At 40.6% G+C, this 23,807-nt stretch overlaps 1 protein-coding gene across 2 annotated transcripts in view; it reads left to right on the top strand.

Moving 5' to 3' along the window:
• Window positions 1-23,807, top strand: part of pcdh11 (protocadherin 11) — a 141,250-nt gene that overhangs the window by 7,957 nt on the left and 109,486 nt on the right. Inside the window, exons 3-4 of one of the 2 annotated variants that reach the window (XM_037261415.1) lie at window positions 4,910-7,417; window positions 12,021-13,920. In XM_037261415.1, the coding sequence (XP_037117310.1) occupies window positions 4,910-7,417; window positions 12,021-12,104 (2,592 nt within the window). In that variant the 3' untranslated portion in view covers window positions 12,105-13,920. Of the gene's footprint in view, window positions 1-4,909; window positions 7,418-12,020; window positions 13,921-23,807 lie in introns of those variants that run through there. The other variant, XM_037261414.1, reaches the window with a different exon arrangement.

Raw genomic sequence — 23,807 nt, 5'->3', positions numbered from 1 at the left:
AGGAGAAAGCCAAGTGTTTAGTAGGGAAAGAATGTGCAAGCAAGTCCAAGAATAGCTCTTGGCGGCTCAGCCACCTTTGGACTACCAATATAGGGTCCTGTGAGATTTTTCTGAAAAGCACACTCAGAATGATACTGTAGTTTGCCCAGTTTTTTTGTGTTGTGCAGGCAACAATGTGATAATTGCTACCATTGTGCTTTACAAATTCACTGTCAATCTACATTTAATGTGACCGAGTTTTACGACAAAACATCTCTGTGCATCTTTACACTTTTCCCAAGCTAAAGAGGGTAACTGTGTAATTTTGTCCCACAGAGTGCTTCAATACAGCAAACAAAAGTTGGTAATCAGGCTTTTGAGAGTGTTTCTGGCATCGCTGTGGTCCAATGGAGTGTTTGTCACAATACCTGAACTGCAGAAATAGGCATCTTTTGAAATGGTCAAGGTCAAAAAAAGCAATCCCATGCATGAATGGAGAAAAACGAAGAAGCAGATAATATCACTGTATAGTATTCATTCCTGGGATAACGCAGTATCCATCACTGAAACATACTTAGGACCCAAAGATATTCAGCTTTTTTTTTTTTTTTTTTTTTTTTTTGCTGGGAAGGTTGGCTTTGCTTCTCTCATACTGACCCCTTTTCTTATCCCACCGAATGAATTTGCAGCATCATACACTACATTAAACCGACTTTCATCTGTGTCAGCGTCTTCATACACATTTAAAGTGGGTGTCTTGTTCAAGTCACCCCGTGTAGATCAATGTGCTGCTGTCGGCTATAAAGGCTATGTCTCACTGATAAACTGCACGATGAAGTGGATTTCTGCAAGTCAATTGGCCGATCTCAATGCCGTCTCGATTAAGTATTCAACCACTGACCTTCATTCCAGTGTACATTGGAATGTTGTGGTTTTGGTCTGAATACTCTCAATGCTTAAAGAGAGGCTTTCACGCTAATGCTGTTTAGCATCAGATATATACAAATATTGTACTTTCTCTGATATCTGGAAATTACTATCATCAATTTGGTTCTTTTATGTGGCTTTGCAATGGCATCTCTCAGCACAAATTCAACCTCCATCACAGTTTTGAACATTTTATTGAAAGCAGAATTAAAATACCTTTAATTTTTCTTGGTGGAGCAGTATCAATATTAATTTTTACTGCCAAAAGTTGACCTTTTTTGCTTCATCTTATTAGTCTGCTTGATGAGAGGATATAATTGTCTTTATTTTTCTTTGTCTCAGTCAAATTTAATAAATCACATTTAACCACCAAAATTGATAAGTTGTGTCAATAACGCTTGTAGAGGAATGAGAAACTAATGTTAGTATATTCTTATTTTCCTAGCGGGCACTGCAAAGCCACTTACCCAAACTGTTGTGCATCGTTCTATTTGGAACATTTTATTTTCTCCATATTCAAGTCTTGCAGTCTTGTTTTCTCACAGTCTCCATGATAGGCCATGGGGGGGGACAATGCTGCAGAGTCCCGCAGGCTCAAAGGCAGACTATGGTTCAGCCTGTGATCTCCCTTGAATACAAGTGCGCTCCTTCCCAGCTCATCTCGTTCTGATAGGGTCCCTCCCATTAGTCATGTTCTGTCAATGTTTTTTTTCCTCGGATGAAACTTTGATGCTCGGCTGCTTTTGGAGCACATTTGTGGCCTTGGCAGAGTTGAATGAGGCACCCCTGCTGGGCTCAGCTCCTGAGTTAGTATTAGCGGGGGGTCACATACATCCGTTCAATTAATGTTTGATCGTATTAGTTTTCAGTCAACAACTGCTATAATTCACTAATCTATCATCATGGACAAGAGCCTGTTACTTGTATTTTCTCTCTCTCTCTCTCTCTCTGTCTCTCTCTCTCTCTCTCTCTCTCTCTCTCTCTCTCTCTCTCTCTCTCCCTCTCCTTCTCTCTCTCTCACACACACACACACTCAACCATACGCGTGTACACACACACACGCACACACACAGACACACACACCCAATTAGATTATTTATGCATGCCTTGCCTCTTTTTTCTCACTGACTTTTTGTCTCTGTCTGCCTGCCTGCCTGCCTGCCTGCCTGTCTGTCTGTCTGTCTGTCTGTCTGTCTGTCTACCTCTCTTTCTCTCTCTCCCTTTCCTCCTGTGCACTCTTAGACCCCCCCTCACCACCACCACCATCACCACCCTATGCTTACATCCTCCCCCTTCTTTTTAGATCTGTGCATAGAGCCATACCATACTCTAGATTAGTCTATATTCGTAAATTAAGCACATGGTTTAGTGTAGAACCCACAAAATGCATTTGCTTCCTGTCCCACTAGAGCCGCCTCCAAGTTACGTACTGTCAGGTTTATTTGTGTGCATAGTGTTTTACTATGGCCAACTAGGTTTCCATCTGTACCATGACTGCTGTTGTAAATGTTTAGACACTTTAAACAACTCTCTGGCATTTACAGCAATTAGAGCGTGTCACATTTCACCCTCACTTTTGTTTCATGACCATCCCGTTTTTGTCCACAGTGGTCTGAAAGGGGGCGGTTGTGGAATATAATATAAACATGGCTGGTTTCTCTCAGCATTATAAAGAGGTGCAAGGGCTTACATGAGGGTGATTATCGTCACTACGGTCCCTCTGATATATTCTTAACCAAATCTCAATCTCCTCTGAGCTTTAACAAGGTCATCATCTTGACCGAAGAATGCATCTGCTGATAATCTGTGGTGCTGTCTGGAGAAGAGGGATGAGAAGTCATCCCTTGCTCATCATCTGCTAACACTTCCTCTGTTGTCATCACACAGCGATTTTCATTTAAATTAGGCAGATTTGATTACATGGTGTACTCCTACGTCCACCTTAGTGCCCTGATAATTATCTAATCATCTAAAAAATATTAGCTCATTTGTGTGGTATGAATGGAAATACCTTGACATTCTTAAACTCCTCTAGCCTTTCTGTACGTGTAGTGACAACCAGAGCAACCTACAATGTGACGTGGTCTGCACACTTAGCAGTTTGGAGCTGCTTTGTCCTTCTTTCTCAGCCTAAGGGTTTCGAGTGAGTGATTCCTAGTAGTATTTTGGCCTTCCCTTGGCCCGCCTGAGATCTTATCGCAATCCACCACACTAATTCCGTATTCAGGAGTGTGCAGCCTGTGTGATAGCTCTCCTCGACTTATTGAAATGCACTGAGTGCTGTCTTGTCAGCTGTAAAATTGTGTGAAACCAAGACAAGAGCATCAAGTAAATGCTGGTTCAAATATTGTGCAACATTCCTTTTGATGCAGCCTAACTCAACATTCCACTATTAATTAATATGAATATGTCAAAGAGCATTGCACTAATTCTGTGCTGATGCTGTAAGCCATTCACAGAACAGAGAATTGAAGAGTATTGATACGCAATAGAGACCCAAGATTATTGCTAGAATTACCTCTAGTGCATTTGACTAAAAATCAGTTTCACAAATTCTGTACATTTTCACAAATTTTGTTAAAACCGTATTTCTGCATTGCTGCATGCCATAATATACTTGAAAAGGTACTCTGAGATCATTGTTGCTGTGGTGGCTGTTTTTAAGTAGTTCTGTCAATCGTGTTGACAACACTCTCTGCAAGCAATTTGTTTGTGAGGACACAATAATTTACATGCTGCACCTGCACGTTCCCACGTGTCGACTTCACGCTGGCACAAGGACGGTCCTAAATTCTATAAACCCTCAAGGAGTCTTGTGTACACAGTATCCTGACTTGAACAAGGAAAATGTATGTATCTTAATCACATTTGATGGCTGTGCCTAGATGGAAGTAATCACTTCCAACATTATGTGCAGCATGAAGCTTATCTTTTTAAAGAGAACCCTTTTTCTTCTTTCACCATGAAACTGCTTCTGACTGAAAGAGCTTCAAAGGGCTTCTTTGTTTCATAATGTGCATGCAGCTCATTCATGGGCTTGATCTTTTTATTTCCTCTCTCTCTCTCTCTCTCTCTGTCTCTCTCTCGCTCTCTCTCACACACACTCTCGCTCTCTCTCGCTCTGCCTCTCTCTCACTCTCTCTGCCTCTCTCTCTCCCTCTCTCTCTGTCTCAGCCTCTCCCTCTCCCTCTCTCTTACACCATCCCCTCCTCCCCACCACCCTATGCTTACATCTGCCCCCTTCGTTTTGGATCTGTGCATAGGACCATACCATATTCTGTTGGAAATTCTCAACACTAGTGGTATCTATGGAGATGAATGCAATTAAGTTCACAACTACCGCCAGTTTTGCCAGTACAGTTTCTTTTTAGGTATCACGTGTTTGTTCCCCTGTGTTATACTCTTAAATTAAGCACATCTTGAAAAAGACAGGCAGTTTTGACATTTAAGATTCTTCACATCACAAAATAACGTGATTTGGTCTTGCAGTGTGTTTGAATTAGGTCGCTAATCTTACTTCACTTGTAATATATTTACCACGATGCTTTTTAATAAAGTTGTGTAAACCGACTTGGGGTCTTGAGTGATTATAGTGAATGGTCACATTTAAAAAAAAAAATCAATCAATCAATTAACATATAGTATGTTGTACAGCTTGCATTTTTTGTGTTGACTGGAGCTTTGAGGTTGGCTGTTGATGAGTATGCTTTGAATTTGTGATGTGATCATAGTAAATATTGCTGTCTTGTTTCAAGATATCTCTTGCTAATAAATTGTACTCTTTTCATTCATGACACTGAAATTACAGTACGATGCTTAACTAACCTAAAGAACTACATTAACAGCACTTGACAGTATCGGTATCACAGTCCAACGAATACGAGGGACTGATAGTATGCATATACACTTAAATAACCATAAGTTTGTATTGTATATACTGTCATTTCATGTAAGAGCGAGGATGTGACCATTTTTATTTATTTATTTGTTTGGGTCTTTTCAGAGTGTCGGAGAATTTGGCTTGGACATCATTGAGACGCCTGAGGGTGACAAGTGGCCACAGTTGATCGTTCAGCAGAACCTAGATCGTGAGCAGAAGGACACCTTTGTCATGAAGATAAAGGTAGAAGATGGTGGCAACCCTCCCAAGTCCAGCACTGCTATTCTGCAAGTCACCATCTCCGATGTCAACGACAATCGTCCCGTCTTCAAGCATAGCGAGTTGGAAGTCACGGTACCGGAGAATGCCCCCACGGGAACATCAGTTGTTCAGCTTCATGCAACGGATGCAGACCTAGGGTCCAACGCCCAGATCCACTTCACCTTCAGTAACCAGATCTCTGCCTCGACCAAACGTCACTTTGCCATTGACAGCACAACGGGACTAATCACTGTAAAGCAGTCACTGGACAGGGAGCTCACTCCTGTTCACAAACTTATTGTTCTGGCAAGTGATGGCAGTTCCACACCCTCCAGGGCCACGGTGACTATAAATGTTACAGATGTTAATGACAATGTTCCCTCCATTGACACTCGCTACATAATCAACTTGGTGAACGGGACTGTGCTTTTGTCTGAGAATGCTCCCCTCAACACCAAAATAGCACTCATCACAGTTACAGACAGAGATGCAGATCTCTATGGAAAAGTCACTTGCTACACTGACCATGATGTTCCATTTCGGCTGAAGCCTGTCTTTAATGATCAGTTTTTACTGGAGACAGCTGCTCCCCTCGATTATGAGACAACTCGAGAATATGCAATTAGGATAGTGGCCTCGGATAGAGGAACGCCTCCTTTGAACACTTCAGCTATGGTTTTAATTAAAATCAAGGATGAGAATGACAATGCGCCCATCTTCCCCCAGCCCGAAATTCAACTTTCCATACCAGAGAATAATGACCCGTCCTCACAGTTAATAAAAATCAGTGCCACTGATGCAGACAGCGGACATAATGCAGAGATTATTTATACCCTTGGCCCCGATGCACCCGATGGGTTTAATATAGACAGACGGTCAGGAATCCTTTCCGTTGGCAAACGACTGGACAGAGAGAAGCAGGAGAAGTACTCATTCACTGTCATAGGCAGGGACAATGGTTCATCGTCCCTACAGAGCAATGTCACTGTCAGGCTAATCGTTCAGGACCTTAATGACAACAGCCCTGCTTTCACACACCCCGAGTACAACTTCTATGTGCCTGAAAACCTTCCACTCTTTGGAACTGTGGGCTTAATTACAGTGACAGATGCAGACGCGGGAGACAATGCTGTTGTAACCCTGTCCATTCTGAATGGGAAAGATCATTTCATCATTGACCCTCAAACAGGTGTAATCAAGCCCAATATCACTTTTGATCGAGAGCAGCAGAGCTCTTACACATTTATGGTCAAGGCAGTGGATGGAGGTCAACCCCCTAGCTCTTCCTATGCCAAGGTCACTATAAATGTGGTTGATGTAAATGACAATCGCCCCGTGTTTGTTGTTCCTGCTTCCAATTACTCATATGACCTCGTGCGGACCACCACCACCCCTGGTGACGTTGTTACAAGAGTGTTTGCCATTGACAACGACACGGGTATGAATGCTGAGCTACAATATAGCATTACCAGCAGCATCATCATCACATCTCGAGTCTCCCCTCGAGGGCTTTTTACCATCGACAAAACAACAGGCAACATAACACTGCAGGAGAAAATTGTGGCGGCGGATCAAGGACTGCATAGGCTGGTTGTCAAAGTCAAAGATCTAGGGCAGCCAGAATCATTACAAGCTATTGCACTCATTCACTTATTTGTCAATGACACTGTTTCAAATGCCACGTTTATCCAAGAACAGCTGCAGAAAAGTATGGAGACACCACTGGACCGAAACATAGGGGACAGTGAGTTAACACCTCAGGCTAACGGATATGTGATTGTTGTCATAGCTATCATCGCTGGGACTATGACTGTCATCTTGGTGATATTTGTCACTGCCTTGGTGCGCTGCCGACAGACACCCAGACACAAAGTGGTACAGAAGGGCAAGCAGAGTGGCGAGTGGGTGTCACCTAACCAAGAGAACCGTCAAATCAAAAAGAAGAAGAAGAGAAAGAAGCGCTCCCCAAAGAGCCTCCTCCTGAACTTTGTGACCATAGATGAATCTAAGCCTGACGACCCCACACATGAGCATGTTAACGGTACGCTGGATCTCCCTGTGGAGCTAGAGGAGCAAACCATGGGGAAGTACAACTGGGCCACCACACCCACCACCTTCAAACCTGACAGCCCGGACTTAGCCAAGCATTACAAATCTGCGTCCCCTCAACCTACATTTCAAATCAAACCGGAGACTCCGGTGGCCCCAAAGAAGCATCACGTGATCCAGGAGCTCCCTTTGGACAACACATTTGTGGTGGGCTGTGACACGCTCTCCAAGTGCTCATCGACGAGCTCCGACCCATACAGTGTCTCAGACTGCGGCTGTCAGGGAGGATTCAAGACTCCTGGGCAAATCGCCACCCGACAGGTAATTCATGACTTCCTTATTCAACCCACCCACAATAGTCCCCTTCCCTACTACACCTCACGCCACAAGGTAGTTGATATGACAGGAGGAAGGTGGCGGTATGCAGCACCAATACGTTCGGGGATAAGCCAAGAAAATGTTTACATGAATGTAATTTGCACTTGAAAATTATACTGAAATTCAACACACGAGTGAGGCAACATAATTGTGTATGCCCCCTCCTCGTTTGTAAGCAATCAGAATTGCATAATCATTTACATGTGGTAGGTTAAGTTCACATTTAGAGCTTGATTAGCAGCAGCAATTCAATTATGATTGCTGGGTCTTTTGAATTTGGGGATCTTTTTTTTTTTAATCATGTCTCATACTTATTGTCACCATCAGTGTGAGGCCAAACATTGTAAAGTTTCTTAATTATCTCATTATTCTTAGATGATGGCTGAAATCAACAATTCGGATGAATAGTAGCTACTGCGTTTGCACTTCATTTTAAACATCATCCACCTGAAATTTACAAATCTACTTCACGGGGCAGTTTTGCTTAAAACTCAACCCCTGCATATAGTTAACCATCAGAGCATCTTAAGTAATTAATTTGCACTGTTGGCTGTGATTACTATTGGGAGGAAGACCATTATTATTTTTATAAAAATCCATCCATCAATCGATTGGGGTTATTCCACATGCACTTCAAAATTGAATGCTTGCATCTTCGACTTTTTTCAACTATGGCATGCGCAGTGATTACTGAACTGAACGGATTTATTAGTGGTCAAGGGCCGAGTTAAGCTGTGTGCAAATATTTAGACTATCCATTTAAACCAAGCAAGCAAAAAGTAAACACGGTAACTGGATTGACAGAGCCTTCTCACTTAATCAGCAATTCATTTTGGAAAATGTGAAACTGTCCTGTTTTTATTGTACAGGGAGTTGTTTCATAGGAAAACGTTTCATGGACAAGCTCATTTAAATGAGGTAGTACAGCAAAGGCTTATGATTCCATAAAGAGAAATGTGCCAAACGCGAAGTACCCCAATAAATAAAAGCAGATGAGGGAAATAAATGTAAATCAGAGGTAAGGAGAGGTGGCCTTGCTCGGTGCCGACAGCGAGAGCACAGTGCTGCGGGGAAGACGAACTACTGCTCGGGGTGGGGGGGAAGAGGAGGGGTCGAGGGATCAAGGTGACGCAGAGCTTTGAGACCAATATACTTAAACACCAAGGGAGCACTAGTCCATAAAAAGCCTGCCCGTCCGACGTTGCATTTAGCTCATAAACGATCTTCTTTAATGACCCCAATTATTGTTATAAATTGCATATGTAGATGCACTTTCAGTACTTTGTTTGAATTAGCTCAAATAGTATACAAGTTGAGGTTTGTGTTTTTGCTGTGTTGTAGTTTGGATTTGAAAAGATACTGAGGAGCTCTGAAGTCAGATTTCCAATACATGACGTATAGGCGACATTGTACAGTATTTCGGGCACACTGGTATTTGATCCCAAAATAGCTACACATTTGAAAACATTAATCGTGTACTGCAAACCGAGGTTGCGATCTATCCAGTGGCAAATGATTGTTTTGTTTTTGTCTTGTTTGATTTCATTTTTGTCTTTACCATTTTGGTGGATTTGGTGCTTCTTTGGTTGGCTTTCGTTTTTTGTCATGGTTACAATTGTGAAAGCTACCATTCTTTCAATTGACGTTGCATCAGTGTATTGACTTTTTTTTATGAGGTCTTTGCTTTTGTTGGTTGCATTCATTTTTCCAATCATGTGTGTGTGTGTGTACGTGAGTGCGTGTGTGTGCATGTGTGTGTGTGTGTGTGTGTATGTGTGTTGTTGTTTTTTTGCATTTTGATTCTTATCCTTTATTTTATTTATAACATCAATAGCAACCCTTAACATTACTCTTGGCATGGTTTGGCTAAATGACTGTTTATCCCATGAAGTATTGTGCTCATGATAATTTATGAGGACACCCACACTGAGCCGTTCATCCACCTTTCTTTTTAAAACCTGCTTAAAAGCCATGCTCTGACATGGTGTATAATACATAAGCCGACTACAGGCCCGAGTACCAAAGATTTAATTCATAATTTGTTTATGTGACACAGTCGACTTGACAGAATGATTCTCCCACCCTCATTTTGGTTGTGGCGGTCCTAAAATATGCAAAAATATACCGCTCAAGTTTCTCAATTCCAAATTGTCGATCTTGGATTTTGAGCATTGTGAATTGCAACTGATTTTCACTTGCTTGTCGGTGAGCTAAAGTCTTCTTAGAACCAATTTGAAAATCAATGCATATATGATAACCAAATATTCTATCCAATTGTATTTTGCTCTGTTGAACTTTGATTGATATTTTGTATTCTCATCCTTGAGTCACAAGCCCCAAAATACTTTCAATGTTTTCAAGATAATTAAGTCGTCACCGGTCGAAATTACCAACCATATTTTCATCTTCTGCCCCCTTAAGCAATTGACAAGTGATGGCTCCCACTTTAGACATTAGATTTCCCTCCAGTTTTAAAAGTGATTATTTAAAGCCTGTGTCATGAAGAAAAATGCATGATGAAAATCTGTGGCTGCAAAGGTTAATTAAATGCACTAAAGGGTTAATCACTCATAATACAGTATGATTAAAATCACTGTAATTAGGTTTGGTATAAGGCTGATAAGAGGAGGGAAGGAGATGGTGATCCTCTAAGATGACACTTGGGTGTATCAGCCTCAGATCCCAGATGTTGATGTTGTAATAGGTGTTTGTTTATTGGGGCTCTTTTATACAACAATCTGTGTGTCACATACTATTTGGTCTGCCTTTTTGAATTTATGAATGAGTAGTGAAGTAGCATTTTTTTGTTCAACAATTAGTTTTTGGAGACCGTTTCAAGTGAGGTCCTCAACCTGTGTAGTTTGAAACCACTTTGGACAAGGCACCACAATACTAATTAAAAACAATCAATGACAGTTTTGTTTGTTTTTCTGTTTGGTGTATGGAAGTGGTTGATCAGTACTTTAATAAACCCATACCCGATTGCTGCCTTGTAGATACTTACTGAAATGTAAAAAACACCCAGCCTACAAAAAATGCACACATGGATGCAGAGCAGCTTATGCAGAGCAGGTCATCAAAATGTTTCCAGGGACTGTACAGATGTAACTGTTAAAGAGTACAGCTCGTAAAAGACACTTCAGAGACTACAGATTTGTGCTACCATATGGCTCCATTATACAGCAGCAATACACGTACACACACGCTTCGCACCCCTCCTTAGTTTTTACACATCTCATCACTTTCATTCAACCTGTGCTGCATTGTATTAGAGGTCAACCTGCCAGCCAGTGATGAGTAGCACTTGTGATGGTGTGCACTTTAGCGGGGGCCGATTAAGCAAGCGTCACCTTGTTTGAGTGATCTCCGACATCACACCAACATGTAGGCAGACAAAAGGCTAACACATTCTTTTGCTGACCCCTTATTCAAGGGCGCGTAAGGTCTTCTCCTATGGTTAAATAGATGACAAATAGCCATCATTGTTTCTGGTGTACACCATCTAGAAGAGTGTATTGAGACATATCTCTTACTCAATTGCTTACACCTTTTGGACAAATACAGAAGAGATTATGATCCTGGTCCTCTCTCAGGTCTAACACCAGTGACCTCTAACTTCACAAAATTACCACGGGTGTTGTGGTACCAAAATACTGAAGAAAGTCTTTCCATAAGTGTGGAGGCTTTATGGCTGTAAAAGGCTAAACCAGCAACATCTATTACTTTCTGTGTCCTAGCCACTACTTGTCCATTTTTCCATGCATGAGTTAAATTTATCCATGCAGTTCTAAGTGTTGTATTGTAACACATATTTGAAGTCTGATATTGCTACAAATCATTCATGGTGCATGTGATTACTTCACTGTGAGGATGATTATACATCACAATTTACAAAGTACTATATATATATCTATATATATCAATATATATAGATATACGTATATATATATATATCATCTTATTTTCATTCAGTTGCTTCGTTGCATCAAGGACACTTTCCGTATGTGAACACTGTGGTGTATTGTCTCTGTGAGTCACATTCTCATATTCTTTCTCTCTCTCCCAGTCAACGCCAGTTGTTTTGCTTCTATTATGAAAACAACAGCACCATGTGATAATTCTGTACATATCAGAGGACCCACTGGCAAGGGTCCGAAAGAGTGGGCTTAAATTCATCCAGATTTTGCTGTATCAGAGGGAGGAAGAGTGTGCCTGGTGTGGTGGGAGACAAAAAAAAATGGGAGTAACAATTGGATGTGATTACATGCTCTGATAAGTACAGGAAATAATGCACAAAACGTGTAGCATTCTTCAAGGAAACCTGACATGAAAATGACATGATTGCCAGCCGTCCCTTGAAGAATGTTATTATTATTATCATTGATGATCCTTATCACAATCACTTTAGAGATTTGTATTATTTTTTGTATTCTGTGTTGAGTGTAGCCTGGCACTGATGAGGCTACAGTTTAGACTGCTCAGAGCTGGATGATATCTATATTGTAACTCCAATCTCCCTATATCTGTCTGTCTCTCTATATTTCAGGAGACTGCACTGAAACCACCACACTATGGCACACTCTGTGGCACAGGTACAGCTCGCTCCCACAGGATTAAAATCAATCTCTAGCTCCCACTACCTAAAGAGAGGGAGAGAGAGAGAGAGAGAGAGAGAGAGAGAGAGAGAGAGAGAGAGAGAGAGAGAGAGAGAGAGAGAGAGAGAGAGAGAGAGAGAGAGAGAGAGAGGGGTGGGGAGGGGACAAAGAAAAGAGAACGAGTGAGGGCAGAAGGCAGGAAGTGCCAAGGTGATCAAGTACTTTACAGCCGGTACAGCCTCAAAGCTCACCTCTTCATACAGACATGGAAGTGGAAAAGAGAGGAGAGAAAAAAAGGGGGTAATGAGGAAATAAGAGAGACGCTTAATGTTTCCCTGCTTCAAACTTGACAAAAATCCTCTTGTAAAATGTATTGGAAGTGTGACTTGTGTTTGAGTCAAATGCTACGACCTTAAACTCCAGCACCCATGCTGTACAATAGGTGTCAATAGATCTGTAAAGTATGTTTATATGTATGTATGTGTATCCAATACAGAGTTGATGGTGTTTATATTTATTAAGTACAACCATTTCCTTGCCTTTTGTTTTTTGCAAAGTTGCCTAATGGCATTTTATTGTCTTAATTTTTTTCACGCATTAATTTTCTTGTGAGCTTGCTCTCAGAACTAATGACTTAATATGTATTTATGCTGCAAGGTCTACTGGGCCGTAGGCTTCCGCTAGTGCACACATCACAGTCAACTTGTTTTCACTTTTCACTAGTGTAGCCACAGAAAGCAATTTTTAGTTCACCTACGACCCTACCCTCTATTGTTCTGATCGCATTGTTATTACTATACTGGAAGAGGTGGTAGGACAAATTTAATACTTTGAGATAAGCCACAATCACAAGGGACTTGGGTTATACTCAAAGGCTGTTTATGTAGGGCAGATTTGAAGAGCACTAAGCATGACCTTTTGCGTGTCACTTTAAATTCCCAAGTTGGGAAGTGGTTTAACCTGCTGAGAGATATTAAAATGACTCCAGATGGTTAAATTGACAAAAAAAGGAAAACATACTATATTAAAAAAAAATCTTTAAATATTTGGTTGACAGGCTTATAAGTGAAAGTAACTTGCTTGCACTTCTTGCACACACTTGCAGGAATAATTTTTATAGTTGACAAGAACATTGAGCACCAAACCTTGTGACCTCTTGTTCAGAGCATTATCATCTTTCTCCACACATCTCACAGCATCACTATGGCACAACTGGTCCCGAGTAGATCATTTCTGAATTGACTGGTTGATGTGATCAACATTGTTAAGTTAGTTACAGTATGTGAAGCCTGTGATGAATCACAGCTATAACCATAGAATAAGATTTGTTAAAATAGACATAGCCAGTCAATTAGAAATGTACAGCCGAGCTGGACCAGAAAATACATTGTCTTTGGATGATGGACATTTTTCAACCAGCATCCTCTCTGATATTGTGCCATGACTCAACCGACTATGTCTATTTTAAAGCTTTTAATTGTATTGCCTTTCTGTGGGGCAGGTTGTTATTATCGGAGGAGGTATATACTGTACATGTAATTATGGTATCAAATGTATTCACTTCTGCGTAGGAGCTACAGTTTGACGTTTCCATAGCATCCTAGTACTGTAATGGTTAGATTTGGCTGATCTTTGGGGAAATAACAACAACAAAAAATACTTATGACTTTGAAAACTTGTATTGTTGTAAGAAAGACAGATGACCTCACATTTATTTAATGTGAAGTACAATATGCACCTTACATGATCTTTGTATTTGACTTTGATTTGCCAGTGTGGAGAAAACTGTAACTGTTTCATGTATGTGTGCGCTTCGAAAATTTATTAAAGTCTTTTGCATTGTACTGCAAATTCTGATGACTCTGCTTATTGTTTTGAACTTCTCACAATTGTTTGCCTCACACACTGTAATGTTTTCCTGTAAATTACCTACTGCAGACCAAAACATGACTAGCAATTCACATGCATGACTGAAACATGTAAATGTAAGCGCCAAATTATACAGGATAAAGCCAGTGTTTGGCACTCAAATTACACATACGGCTTGTAATGCGTTCTAAAGGTTTGAACAATTATTGCAATTTTACAAAATTTACCTTTGACGACTGTGCAACTGGGCTAATATGTACAAAAATGCCGCAATTTGATTTTTATGCCGGTGCAAGCCTCATAATGCCTGTTCGGCAATTTGGCATACCACTATGCTCTTTAGGGGGCGGTTTGGCATACCGAGCGTGTTTAACTTATTTGGTGTTTGAAAGTTCATTAAACTTTACACCTGCTGGAATCACATCTAAATAGTGGCGCATGTAGTGTAACACGATTTTGGTGACTTTAGTTGGTGCACAGGTAGACGTGAGGAGGATGTAATCATGTCTCATTCATAACTGACAATGGCGTGCATCTAAACCACTGAATTCATTTAATTCAATTCACTGAATGTGTCATTATTCTTTTCATCTTAGTCTGCTAGCAGTTTGTTATAAACGTACTTTGCACGCTTTGAATTTCAGTTTCTTCTTCCGCCACGTCAAGCAATGGCTATATCGTGCATCAATTTTGAAGGAAATGAAAGGAGTTCCTTTGTCTGGCAGCATATTAAGTCAGCTATGTTCATACGCACAACGGCATAAAAATCACGTTTTTACCTGCATCAAGCATCTGCGAAAATACCAAAGTCCAGTCTAGGCTACCCCTGCACAGATTAAGACTGAACCTTGCATTCGATTTGCACTGGTCAGAGAAATAGAGCCCTAAAGGTTAAATACAAACATGAGTAACCCACAATCGAATTGCAATTATGGGACAATGTTGTCTTGAATAATCATGTTTTTGTTTTTGATAAACTTCAATAAACATTTCATTTGGAGACAAAGGCATTAAAGACAGCTATTGATCAATAAATTACCCAATCAGGAGCTTTGGAACCCATTATTTCCATTTGAATTTTGTTTCTCACCTTGGCAAGGCAATTTGCACAATATTGCTATTGCTTATAGATATAGACTACAATGGAATCCTGACTCCAACCTGTCACACATCTTTGGGATGAACTACAGCAGACAATACATTATTAATCTACCACGAAATCATTACTTAGAAAAGTCAGATAAAACCTCAAACAAGTACAATCTGACCGTGCTGGTCATTAGGAAAACTTAAAGCATTTTCACTGAAAAAATTAAAAAAAGATGTACCGTAATTTTCGGACTATAAGTCGCACCGGAGTATAAGTCGCACCAGCCATAAAATGCCCAAAAAAGTGAAAAAACCCCATATATATGTATATAAATCGCTCCTGAGTATAAGTCGCCCCCCCACCCAAACTATGAAAAAAAACCGCGACTTATAGTCCGAAAATTACGGTAAGTCAAAAGTAAGTTGTACCTGAAATGTTGGTTCAACTATTTGTTTGGTGAGTTATGCAACCATCCATGTGCATGTGCCAACATTCCTAACCAGTCCATGGTGATCACCTCTCACCTATGTTCAACTGTAAAAGGCTCCAGCCCAAATATAGTTAAACTGTATACACAGTAGGCCTATCTATGTCATAATAATTTACTGTCTAATGTATAATTGGGTTCTGTTTTGACAGCCTCTTGTCATAAAATAAGACATACAGTAGGGACATTGTGTGTGATTTCCTGGTATTCTTGTAGCATATATTTGTTCTTGTTCCATCCTTTCTTTAGTCTTGTGATCTATAGGGCAAGCGAAAGATATGTAGTTATTACAACTGGATCATTTCTATTGAACAATTTTATTACAAAGTCCAGATACGCAGCACATTTCTGAGAGAAAGATGGCTCATTAGGAACAGATTACAGATAAAAAGTTATGGAAATGTGGTGAAAGCACATCCTTTGAAGTGCTGAAATTGAACCTTTTTTTGGAACAACACATTTCCTTTTGGGTTTCTCCTCTGCAAGAGCCGATAATGATCATCTGATAATGATAACCCTGCTGTTATGGTGTACAGTAGTGCACAAACACATCTGAGAGGAGGAATTATGAGAGAATAAGCAGCACAATAACCGCTGCTCCAACTCTGGGTTGGGCCTATTTGATCCAAAAATACAGACTTGAAAGGAACAAAACAAAGAATAGACAATGAGAAATATTTAATTGCTAATCAAAGTTATTTCATCATCTCAAACAGAGAGAGCTAATCAGTTCCCGCTGGGAAAAGTGTCCTTGGTGGTTTGCGAAAATGGCTCACACTCAAGTGGAGCATTCTCTTATAGGGTGCAGAAATGTCAGCCTACTATTAATAGATTCATGTAAACCTGCTAAATGCCTCTTACCTATTTTATAACATGTCTTGAGTAGATCTTAAAATATATATGTATCTCTTTGAGGTGGATAATTTGTCATTTCATATTCCATGCAATGCATAATGAGACAATGCATTTTTTTCAAATATGCCATGAATAGATGCATAAAACAAAGGCACACCATTAATGAGATGAAAAAATTGCGCATGTATCTTGCTGATGGCTCCTAAGACAAGAATGACAAAAATAAAGCAATGGAAGTGATAAAATGACACTTGCAGAAGTCAGATTGAAAGAAAAAGTGTTTTGTGGAGCCTTTTAGCGTTCTGTTGTTTTGACAGGAAAGTCCATTTGTTACATGCAATTATGTAGTTGTGATTTTGGCCAGCTAAACAGTGACTTTTACAATCTATAAAACTCCTTTTAAGTGGTCTCCCTGTGACTTTTAGTCACCACATGTGACTGGAAAATTGATTTTATTGAGGACACATTTCATTCAACAGCCCAGACAACAGTCATGTGCTTTGTTTGATGACATTATGCAATTTTGCAGCATCCTTTATGATTTTATGAATTACATAGTTTCTTATTTTTCCTTATTCTGCATTCACGGTCTAGCGATGGGTGTATCGATTCCGTGGTTCATATAAACTGTATCATTACGCTCACGAATATCAAACGCGTTTCTAGATGTTTATGCACTTGTGTGCCTGCCAGATGGTCCTTCAACATGCGAATTAATTTATTATTGATCGCCAACATATAAGCCCCAAACACATTTTCATTGATGGAGGGGTTTGCCTTGGGATGGGCCCCACCATGTGCTTGCTCCTATCGATAATAGAAGCTCCTCTCGGTTCCTTTGATGTGCCGCACGACAGGTGTGTTGACAGTCCTTGACATGACGACACAAGAATGAATGATTTGCTTGTGTCCTGTGGCAGGTCAAGCCGCATAAACTACGTTGATACGGAGCTATAAGCAGGCTTCCATGGCCTTAGGAAATCACACACATCACCTACCACACATATTGGAACTGTTGGTGTGAGAACCTGCCCACTTCTGTCCCACTTCTGTCCCACTTCAGTCACATTCACTCAAGAGTTGTTCTTTTGAACAAAACAAAACAACATGAGTATAGTTGCACAATTAGCAAAGCAGCAATTGTTTCGAGGGGCTCACGTGAGTGGCCAGGGGCTGTACTTGTTAACGCAACGTAGGTTTACTTCAGCATGTACTGCGCAGAACCCTAAAATTGGCTGGCAATGAGGTCAGGGTTTACCTCGCCTCTCAGCCAAAGTCAACCAGGATAGGCTCCAGCAAACCCACAACCCTTGGGAGGATAACCAATAGAGAAAATGGATGGATGGATGTGCAGGAAGGAAAAATATCCTCTCTTTCTCTCACACTCCACACAGGGCAACGCTTCACACAATTGCTGCCCAATCTCTGCCAAACTGAATAATTCAATCTATCCCCTTACCGCCACTACAGCCACCACCTCCGGAGCTGTGGTGGTTAAGCTACTTTTGTGTGCGCAACAATCAAATCAGTGTGGAAGTGCACCGAGTGTTTCTTTTTGAGACTCGGCAGCACTACAGCCGGAAGATTGTTTTCATTGAAAACAATTCAGTTGATTAAACGAGGTGTGACTTCGGTGTGGGGATCAGAGGAACATCGATTGCTTGTACAATTGTTTGTTCCATGTTAAAGGTGTGATCTAATATAGTGTACAAGGACCATACGTAGTGCCAACATGAGCGGTAATGCTGAGAAATTCCTCTGTGCTTCTCTACCTCATGTAGGATTATTTATGCTGTAGTGATTCATCTTTTTTTTTTGTTGGGGGGAGGGATACATTCCAAATGTCACAATATCAGGATGAACAAGATTCACAAGGAGTATTTGTGAGACCATTTTCATCAACCCCCACGCTCATTTTTGGGGGGGTGGAAGTAATCATGGTAGAACATTAGTCATGGTCATGTTGCTTTGCAACTAATCCCCTTTAACACAGAGTCAAACACAATAAAATAAAAAGAAAGCAACATTTAATTCATCATTTTTTCTGTTGTTTTTCTTCTTGCAGCAACCATGATGCAGATGGTGCATTTACAGTCTTGTGTACGTTTGACCCCACAGAAGGAAGCTTGCATTGAATTTGTCCCTCATTTCATCCTCTTTGAAGCATACAGTGAAAAACCTAACCAGCAATCTATCATGCTGTTGAGACTAATACATGCAATTTTCCAACCTGGACACGTCCCTCCGTGGGTCATTGTTCAACTCGATGGTGTTGTCACTCTTGTGTAAAACTGAGACTCTTCTCAAGTGCCACTGAGCTGTGCAATTCAATTAGTCCGCAACAGTCAAAACATAGTGTTGCGTTATGTGTGTTTTAGTGCCATAGATCAATGTTTTAAAATGTGTGGTGGGGGGGGACAAGACATGACTGGTAAACTGGATGATTTATTCCTGTTTCTGTTGATAATTAAAACAAATAATAAAAATGACCAGCACAAAATAAGCACAAATAAAACCTTTCGTCAATAACAGAGGAGAGAAACAGACTGTGGCTAAATGTCAAGAAGGCCATGTCAAAATACATTGCATATATAATTGACAGGGAAATAAAAGTGTCAAATTAGTTTGGCCATGGACAAAAAGAGGCACAGATTGTCATTTGAACTCACAACTCAAACCCTATGAATCCAGATTTCGTCCCGCCCCTTTTTGAGGAGAATAAAAGTCATTATATTTACCATGTCAATTTAATGTAACAGTATTGCTTATTTAATTCAAAACAATATTTTTTTTCTATTTATTATTGGCAGTGAAGCAGTGGGAAAAGACAGATTCATTTGGATTAAAAGCCTGATTGGAATAAAAATTATTCATGTACACACCGCATTCAAAATATTCTGATCCGATCAAGCTCATTCCGAAACGTACAAAATAATGCTACCCTTAAAAGTAGAAAGGGATAATTTGTTGACACGGACGTTGCACCGGTTTATATGTACTTTTACTGCTATTTCCGGCATATTTGGTTGCGCTGCACAATATTTTTAGTATCCATGAAAACAGTGCATCTGATCATAATTTGTATCCGAACTTTGATCGGATTGACGAACATTTGTCCACATAAACATAGCCATTGTCATAGCTGGATGCAAAAGGAAGACAGACTGGATGGCTGGCTACCTTTAACATCTTAAGACATCAATTTAAGACATTGTCCAAGGAGGACCATGTGTGTTTCCGTGGTAATCCTGGTAATCCTTGAACAGAATTCCTGATTTGCTTTTGTAAAAGAGATTGGGAGATGATAAGATGCCTGCCTCCTTAGAATAGCTGATAATCTGGTTTGGACAGAGGATTCAGGGGGAATTTATCCTGTCTTAACATTTACCCAATCAGATGGGGTTGAAGTGACCTTAACCCCTTACCCACCCACTCCCTGTCTCTTTGGTCTACAACATGCGGGAGAAAAGAACAGTGGGATGATAATCAATGTTGTTTATTTTGCTGCTTGACTCTTTAAGTACTTTCAGCCAGATTATGGGCTTTTGCAGGGGATAATCGGAGGAGCACAGACAATTGCCTTTTTCTATCCTGACAGTAACCTCCCACGAATGCGTAAAGAAGGTGATTTAAAGTAGATGCCGACACTTAATTCCTGATTAGAACCATTGCAGAGACTCGTAAAATTACCCAGACACCACATTAATCACTGCATTTCAAACAGGCTCGCTTCCAATTTCCCCAGCCTAAATGTGTTATCTCCAGAATTACTAGCTCTCAAAACCACATTTTGCCCAGCATAGAATAGAAAACAAAGTAACACCACATACATATGTTGAACAGTGATAACCCCCTGATGTCTTCTCTTCTCTGTTTCAAAATTAACAAAATAAAAAAAGACATACAGGATCGCTGTGTGACCGAAATCAGACTTCACTGACTGATTTAGACCTGATTAGTCTTAATTGGATTCCCTGTGTTCTCCTGCATGCACTAGTAAAATAAATTGAGAGCAAATCTAGGATTTGAACTTTAGGGGTGCTCAGAATATCAATCATTTGGCACATTACAATTTGTTAACCTAATAGCATAAGTGCCTAGGTCATTTATAGCTAGTAACTCTCACTATATCAGTAGAAAATACCAAGGTGGCAAATGGGCAATCAGCAAAATAAATCATCTAATAACCATTGTGTGGTTTACTTGTATGTCATTTGCTGTTGTATTTCTGTGTGTTTTAGTTACTTTTAACATTGTATATCTTCGGAACCACAAACTGAGTCACAATACTCATAGGATTACAAGCATGGCTGCATCTCATCCACTAACACACCTGCAACAAAGCCTAATGAGAGTAGCTCATTACCCAATTAGAGCATTTGCACGGCATGAGTGGAATGGAGCGTGGGGAGCGAAGCATCCCATGCATTTGACTCCCCTTTGCAGTTGCACAGTCTTGCACATAGCTGTCGGGCTCAATCTGGGGCACACACACACACACGCACACATAAAACAGACTGAGGCCACAAATGCTATCCCTGCTCAGACTTGCACACTGTGCAGCGTTAATCCGCACGTGCACAATAACCTGCTGATTTTGCTTTGTGTAGTAGCTTCAATCAGGGGGTAAGCAAGGAGGCTCAAACTGAAGGATAGCTGGAGAAAAAAGCCATGTGAGGGGAAAATGTGAACACCTGAATGCACCTTAAGTATTTGTATGGAGCCTCAACTGATGCTCTAGTTACACCTCCACACTGTGATTATTGCTGTCATTTCAATGACTTACTTGGCTGCTTCCAGGCGTTGAATGCAGCGCCAATTCATAAATACGATATTCGTGAGTTATCGTGCATAGAGCCATTAGCAGGAACCCATCAGTAAGCCGCAAACTGTATTGCTTGACTGTAGTCTCTAATGGACCTTTATGTGTGCCCATGTTAAGGCTTTCATTTAAACACATAACATGATTTTGATGAATAACATTCGGTATTTGAAACCAGCTCCACTTTTTTTGTGGTGCATTCAGTAGTATAACAGTCCCTTTTTACATTATGGTGGGTAATCATGTAAAATATTGTTGGTCTGTGCCCAAAAGGATAACAGACACATGGAGATATTCAAGAGTCTTCTCCAATAATTTGTGCAATAGCCATCGATGGTCATTAGGGATTTATGTGCGTGCAGTCTTACAAAAAAGAGGAGACTCATTCCCGAGATCAGTCACACAGATAAGTACATGTCACTTTGACACCTTTTGTTGCAGAAGACTGTGTTGCAGGGTACCTAAGATGGTCATGATGAAGTTAAATGGGCTCATGTTTGACTGCACCAGAGATCTTCGAGCTTAACACTTAAACACCCTTTTTCTTGGTTAAAGTAGCAGTTTAGAATAATTGTGTGCGCCTAGTGTTGCCATGCAAACTCAAGTTGAACAGGGTCTTCCTTTGTCTTCGTACTAGCAGCTTATTGTCCGTAAAGTACAGTATTAGAGTATCAAGTCGTATGCAGAGCCCCTAAAATTCTTGCTGACTGAATACACTGGAAAAGAAAACTTTCTTTGGACATGATTAATTGTGGTCTACTGATGTCATTTCCCCATATTTTTCCCAAAACTAAACAAATTATATATGCTAATTGATCATGCTTGTGGATATTCTCAGGTCATTTCTTTCTCAGGGCATCGAATTGATCGGTTAGAACAGACCAGCCGGCAGGAAACCTTCTTGCATGAGTTGATGAGAGGCAAAAAATGTCTTCCAAGACAAACAGAGCAGTCTAGTCGCAATCAATTCAATCCAATTGGACATGACACTGGCAAGAACCATTGCCCCTCTAGTGTCAGCAACCCAAAGGGTTGCTAGTATTTCACCCTTTGACTAGCACGGCTTCAGTAGCAAGGAATTTAACCCACCAAGTGACTCGTCTTTCTCTGCCACCCATCTCACAATGCATTCGACTCCCTTGCCCCCTCCTTCACGTTGTGGGCGTATTGTAGGGCTGAGCCCAGCCAGGCCCGGCCGTTTGGTGGATGCCATCGAGCACCACCTCCAAGGCTAGTTTTCAGAGGGGCAGCCTAGTGTCCCAAGAACGGAATATGGGAAATGATGTCCAAATACTGTATATTAATCATTATAGGTTGCCTATAAACTATCCTGGTTCCTCACCTCGTACTTGTTTGCCATGGGTGAGTCCGCCAGGTGCATAAGGCCCCAGGATCATTGGGACACACACCCAGCCCCTCTTCATTTCAAGTAAAACATTTTGATTGATGTCGGTGGTAAAGAACTCAATTGTTGATTTTATGTTGTGAACATTGCTGACAGTGTATCTGGAACCATTTTGATGCCATTAGCAATACTAAGTGTACCTTATTTGTTGTCCAAGTCATGAGACAGGCCACAATGACTCCATATTTGTAAAGCAATGATTGTTGGTGGTCACGAGACAGTAGAGGGGTTATTAATAAAAAATATTTAGAAGAGCATGCCTTATAAAGGTGATCCAGGCTTACCATAGTAAATGGCGGAAAAACATTAATTTTGTTGTGGGGCAAATGGTATTCATCAAAAGAAAAATAGCCAAGTGTCTCAGAAAGTCACTGTTGCATTAGAGACAATTGTCCCGCATGTTACTTATGCAACTCAAAAATAGATAGCCCCTGCTTCTGATGGAGACCACATGTGTTCAAGCCCAGAGGTAATGGGCAGCACTCAGTGAATTGTGCCGACCTTATTGTATTGTGTGGATGATTGTGTTGTGCTCCCTCAGATAATGACTTTGCCCTACTTTGACTTTGAGGCACTGACCTGAAATAAGGCACACAAGTGAAATCTGAGCCTGGATGAACCTGGAAGTGATTAAGGTCACCCAGACACATCACATTTGTTTGACCCACCCAACCTCCCCATCCCCGGTGACTCACATCGACCAATGTCTGCAAATCCTCTGGGAGTCTTTTGTGGGTTCCTTCCTCAATGCAAACACTGGCCATTGATAACGTGCTTTGGAGAAAGTGTAATGATGATTAAATAAACCTATGATAGAGGACTGATTTTTTTAGGTTCCTATTGACTTGTTTCCTCCTTATGACATTATGAGCAAATACGATTAATCAAGACAATAATCATCTTGCCATACACTGCTGTCACCGATGAGAAAAACATTAAGATTTGCGCTTGAAATATTATTTTGTATGGATCATTAGCCCCGAACTTCTTTACACCAGACAACAATGTGACATAGAGTGAAATCGATGCATAGTGCAGCTTGCTGCTACCTCTGTGTCCAATATTGCTTTGCACTCACTATGAGGGCAGACTGCACAACGAGAGAGCCACTGAGGTCACAAATAATTCAATGGCAAGTATAACTGCAAAGTAATGTGGCCTAAAGCCACGGTGTCAATGCAGTGAAATGTGTGAAGAATTTTACAGAATT

Source organism: Syngnathus acus, chromosome 10 (assembly GCF_901709675.1).
Source record: "Syngnathus acus chromosome 10, fSynAcu1.2, whole genome shotgun sequence".
Lineage (NCBI taxonomy): Eukaryota > Metazoa > Chordata > Actinopteri > Syngnathiformes > Syngnathidae > Syngnathus > Syngnathus acus.
Note: the sequence above shows the minus strand (reverse complement) of the source record. Positions and strands in the feature narration are given on the sequence as shown.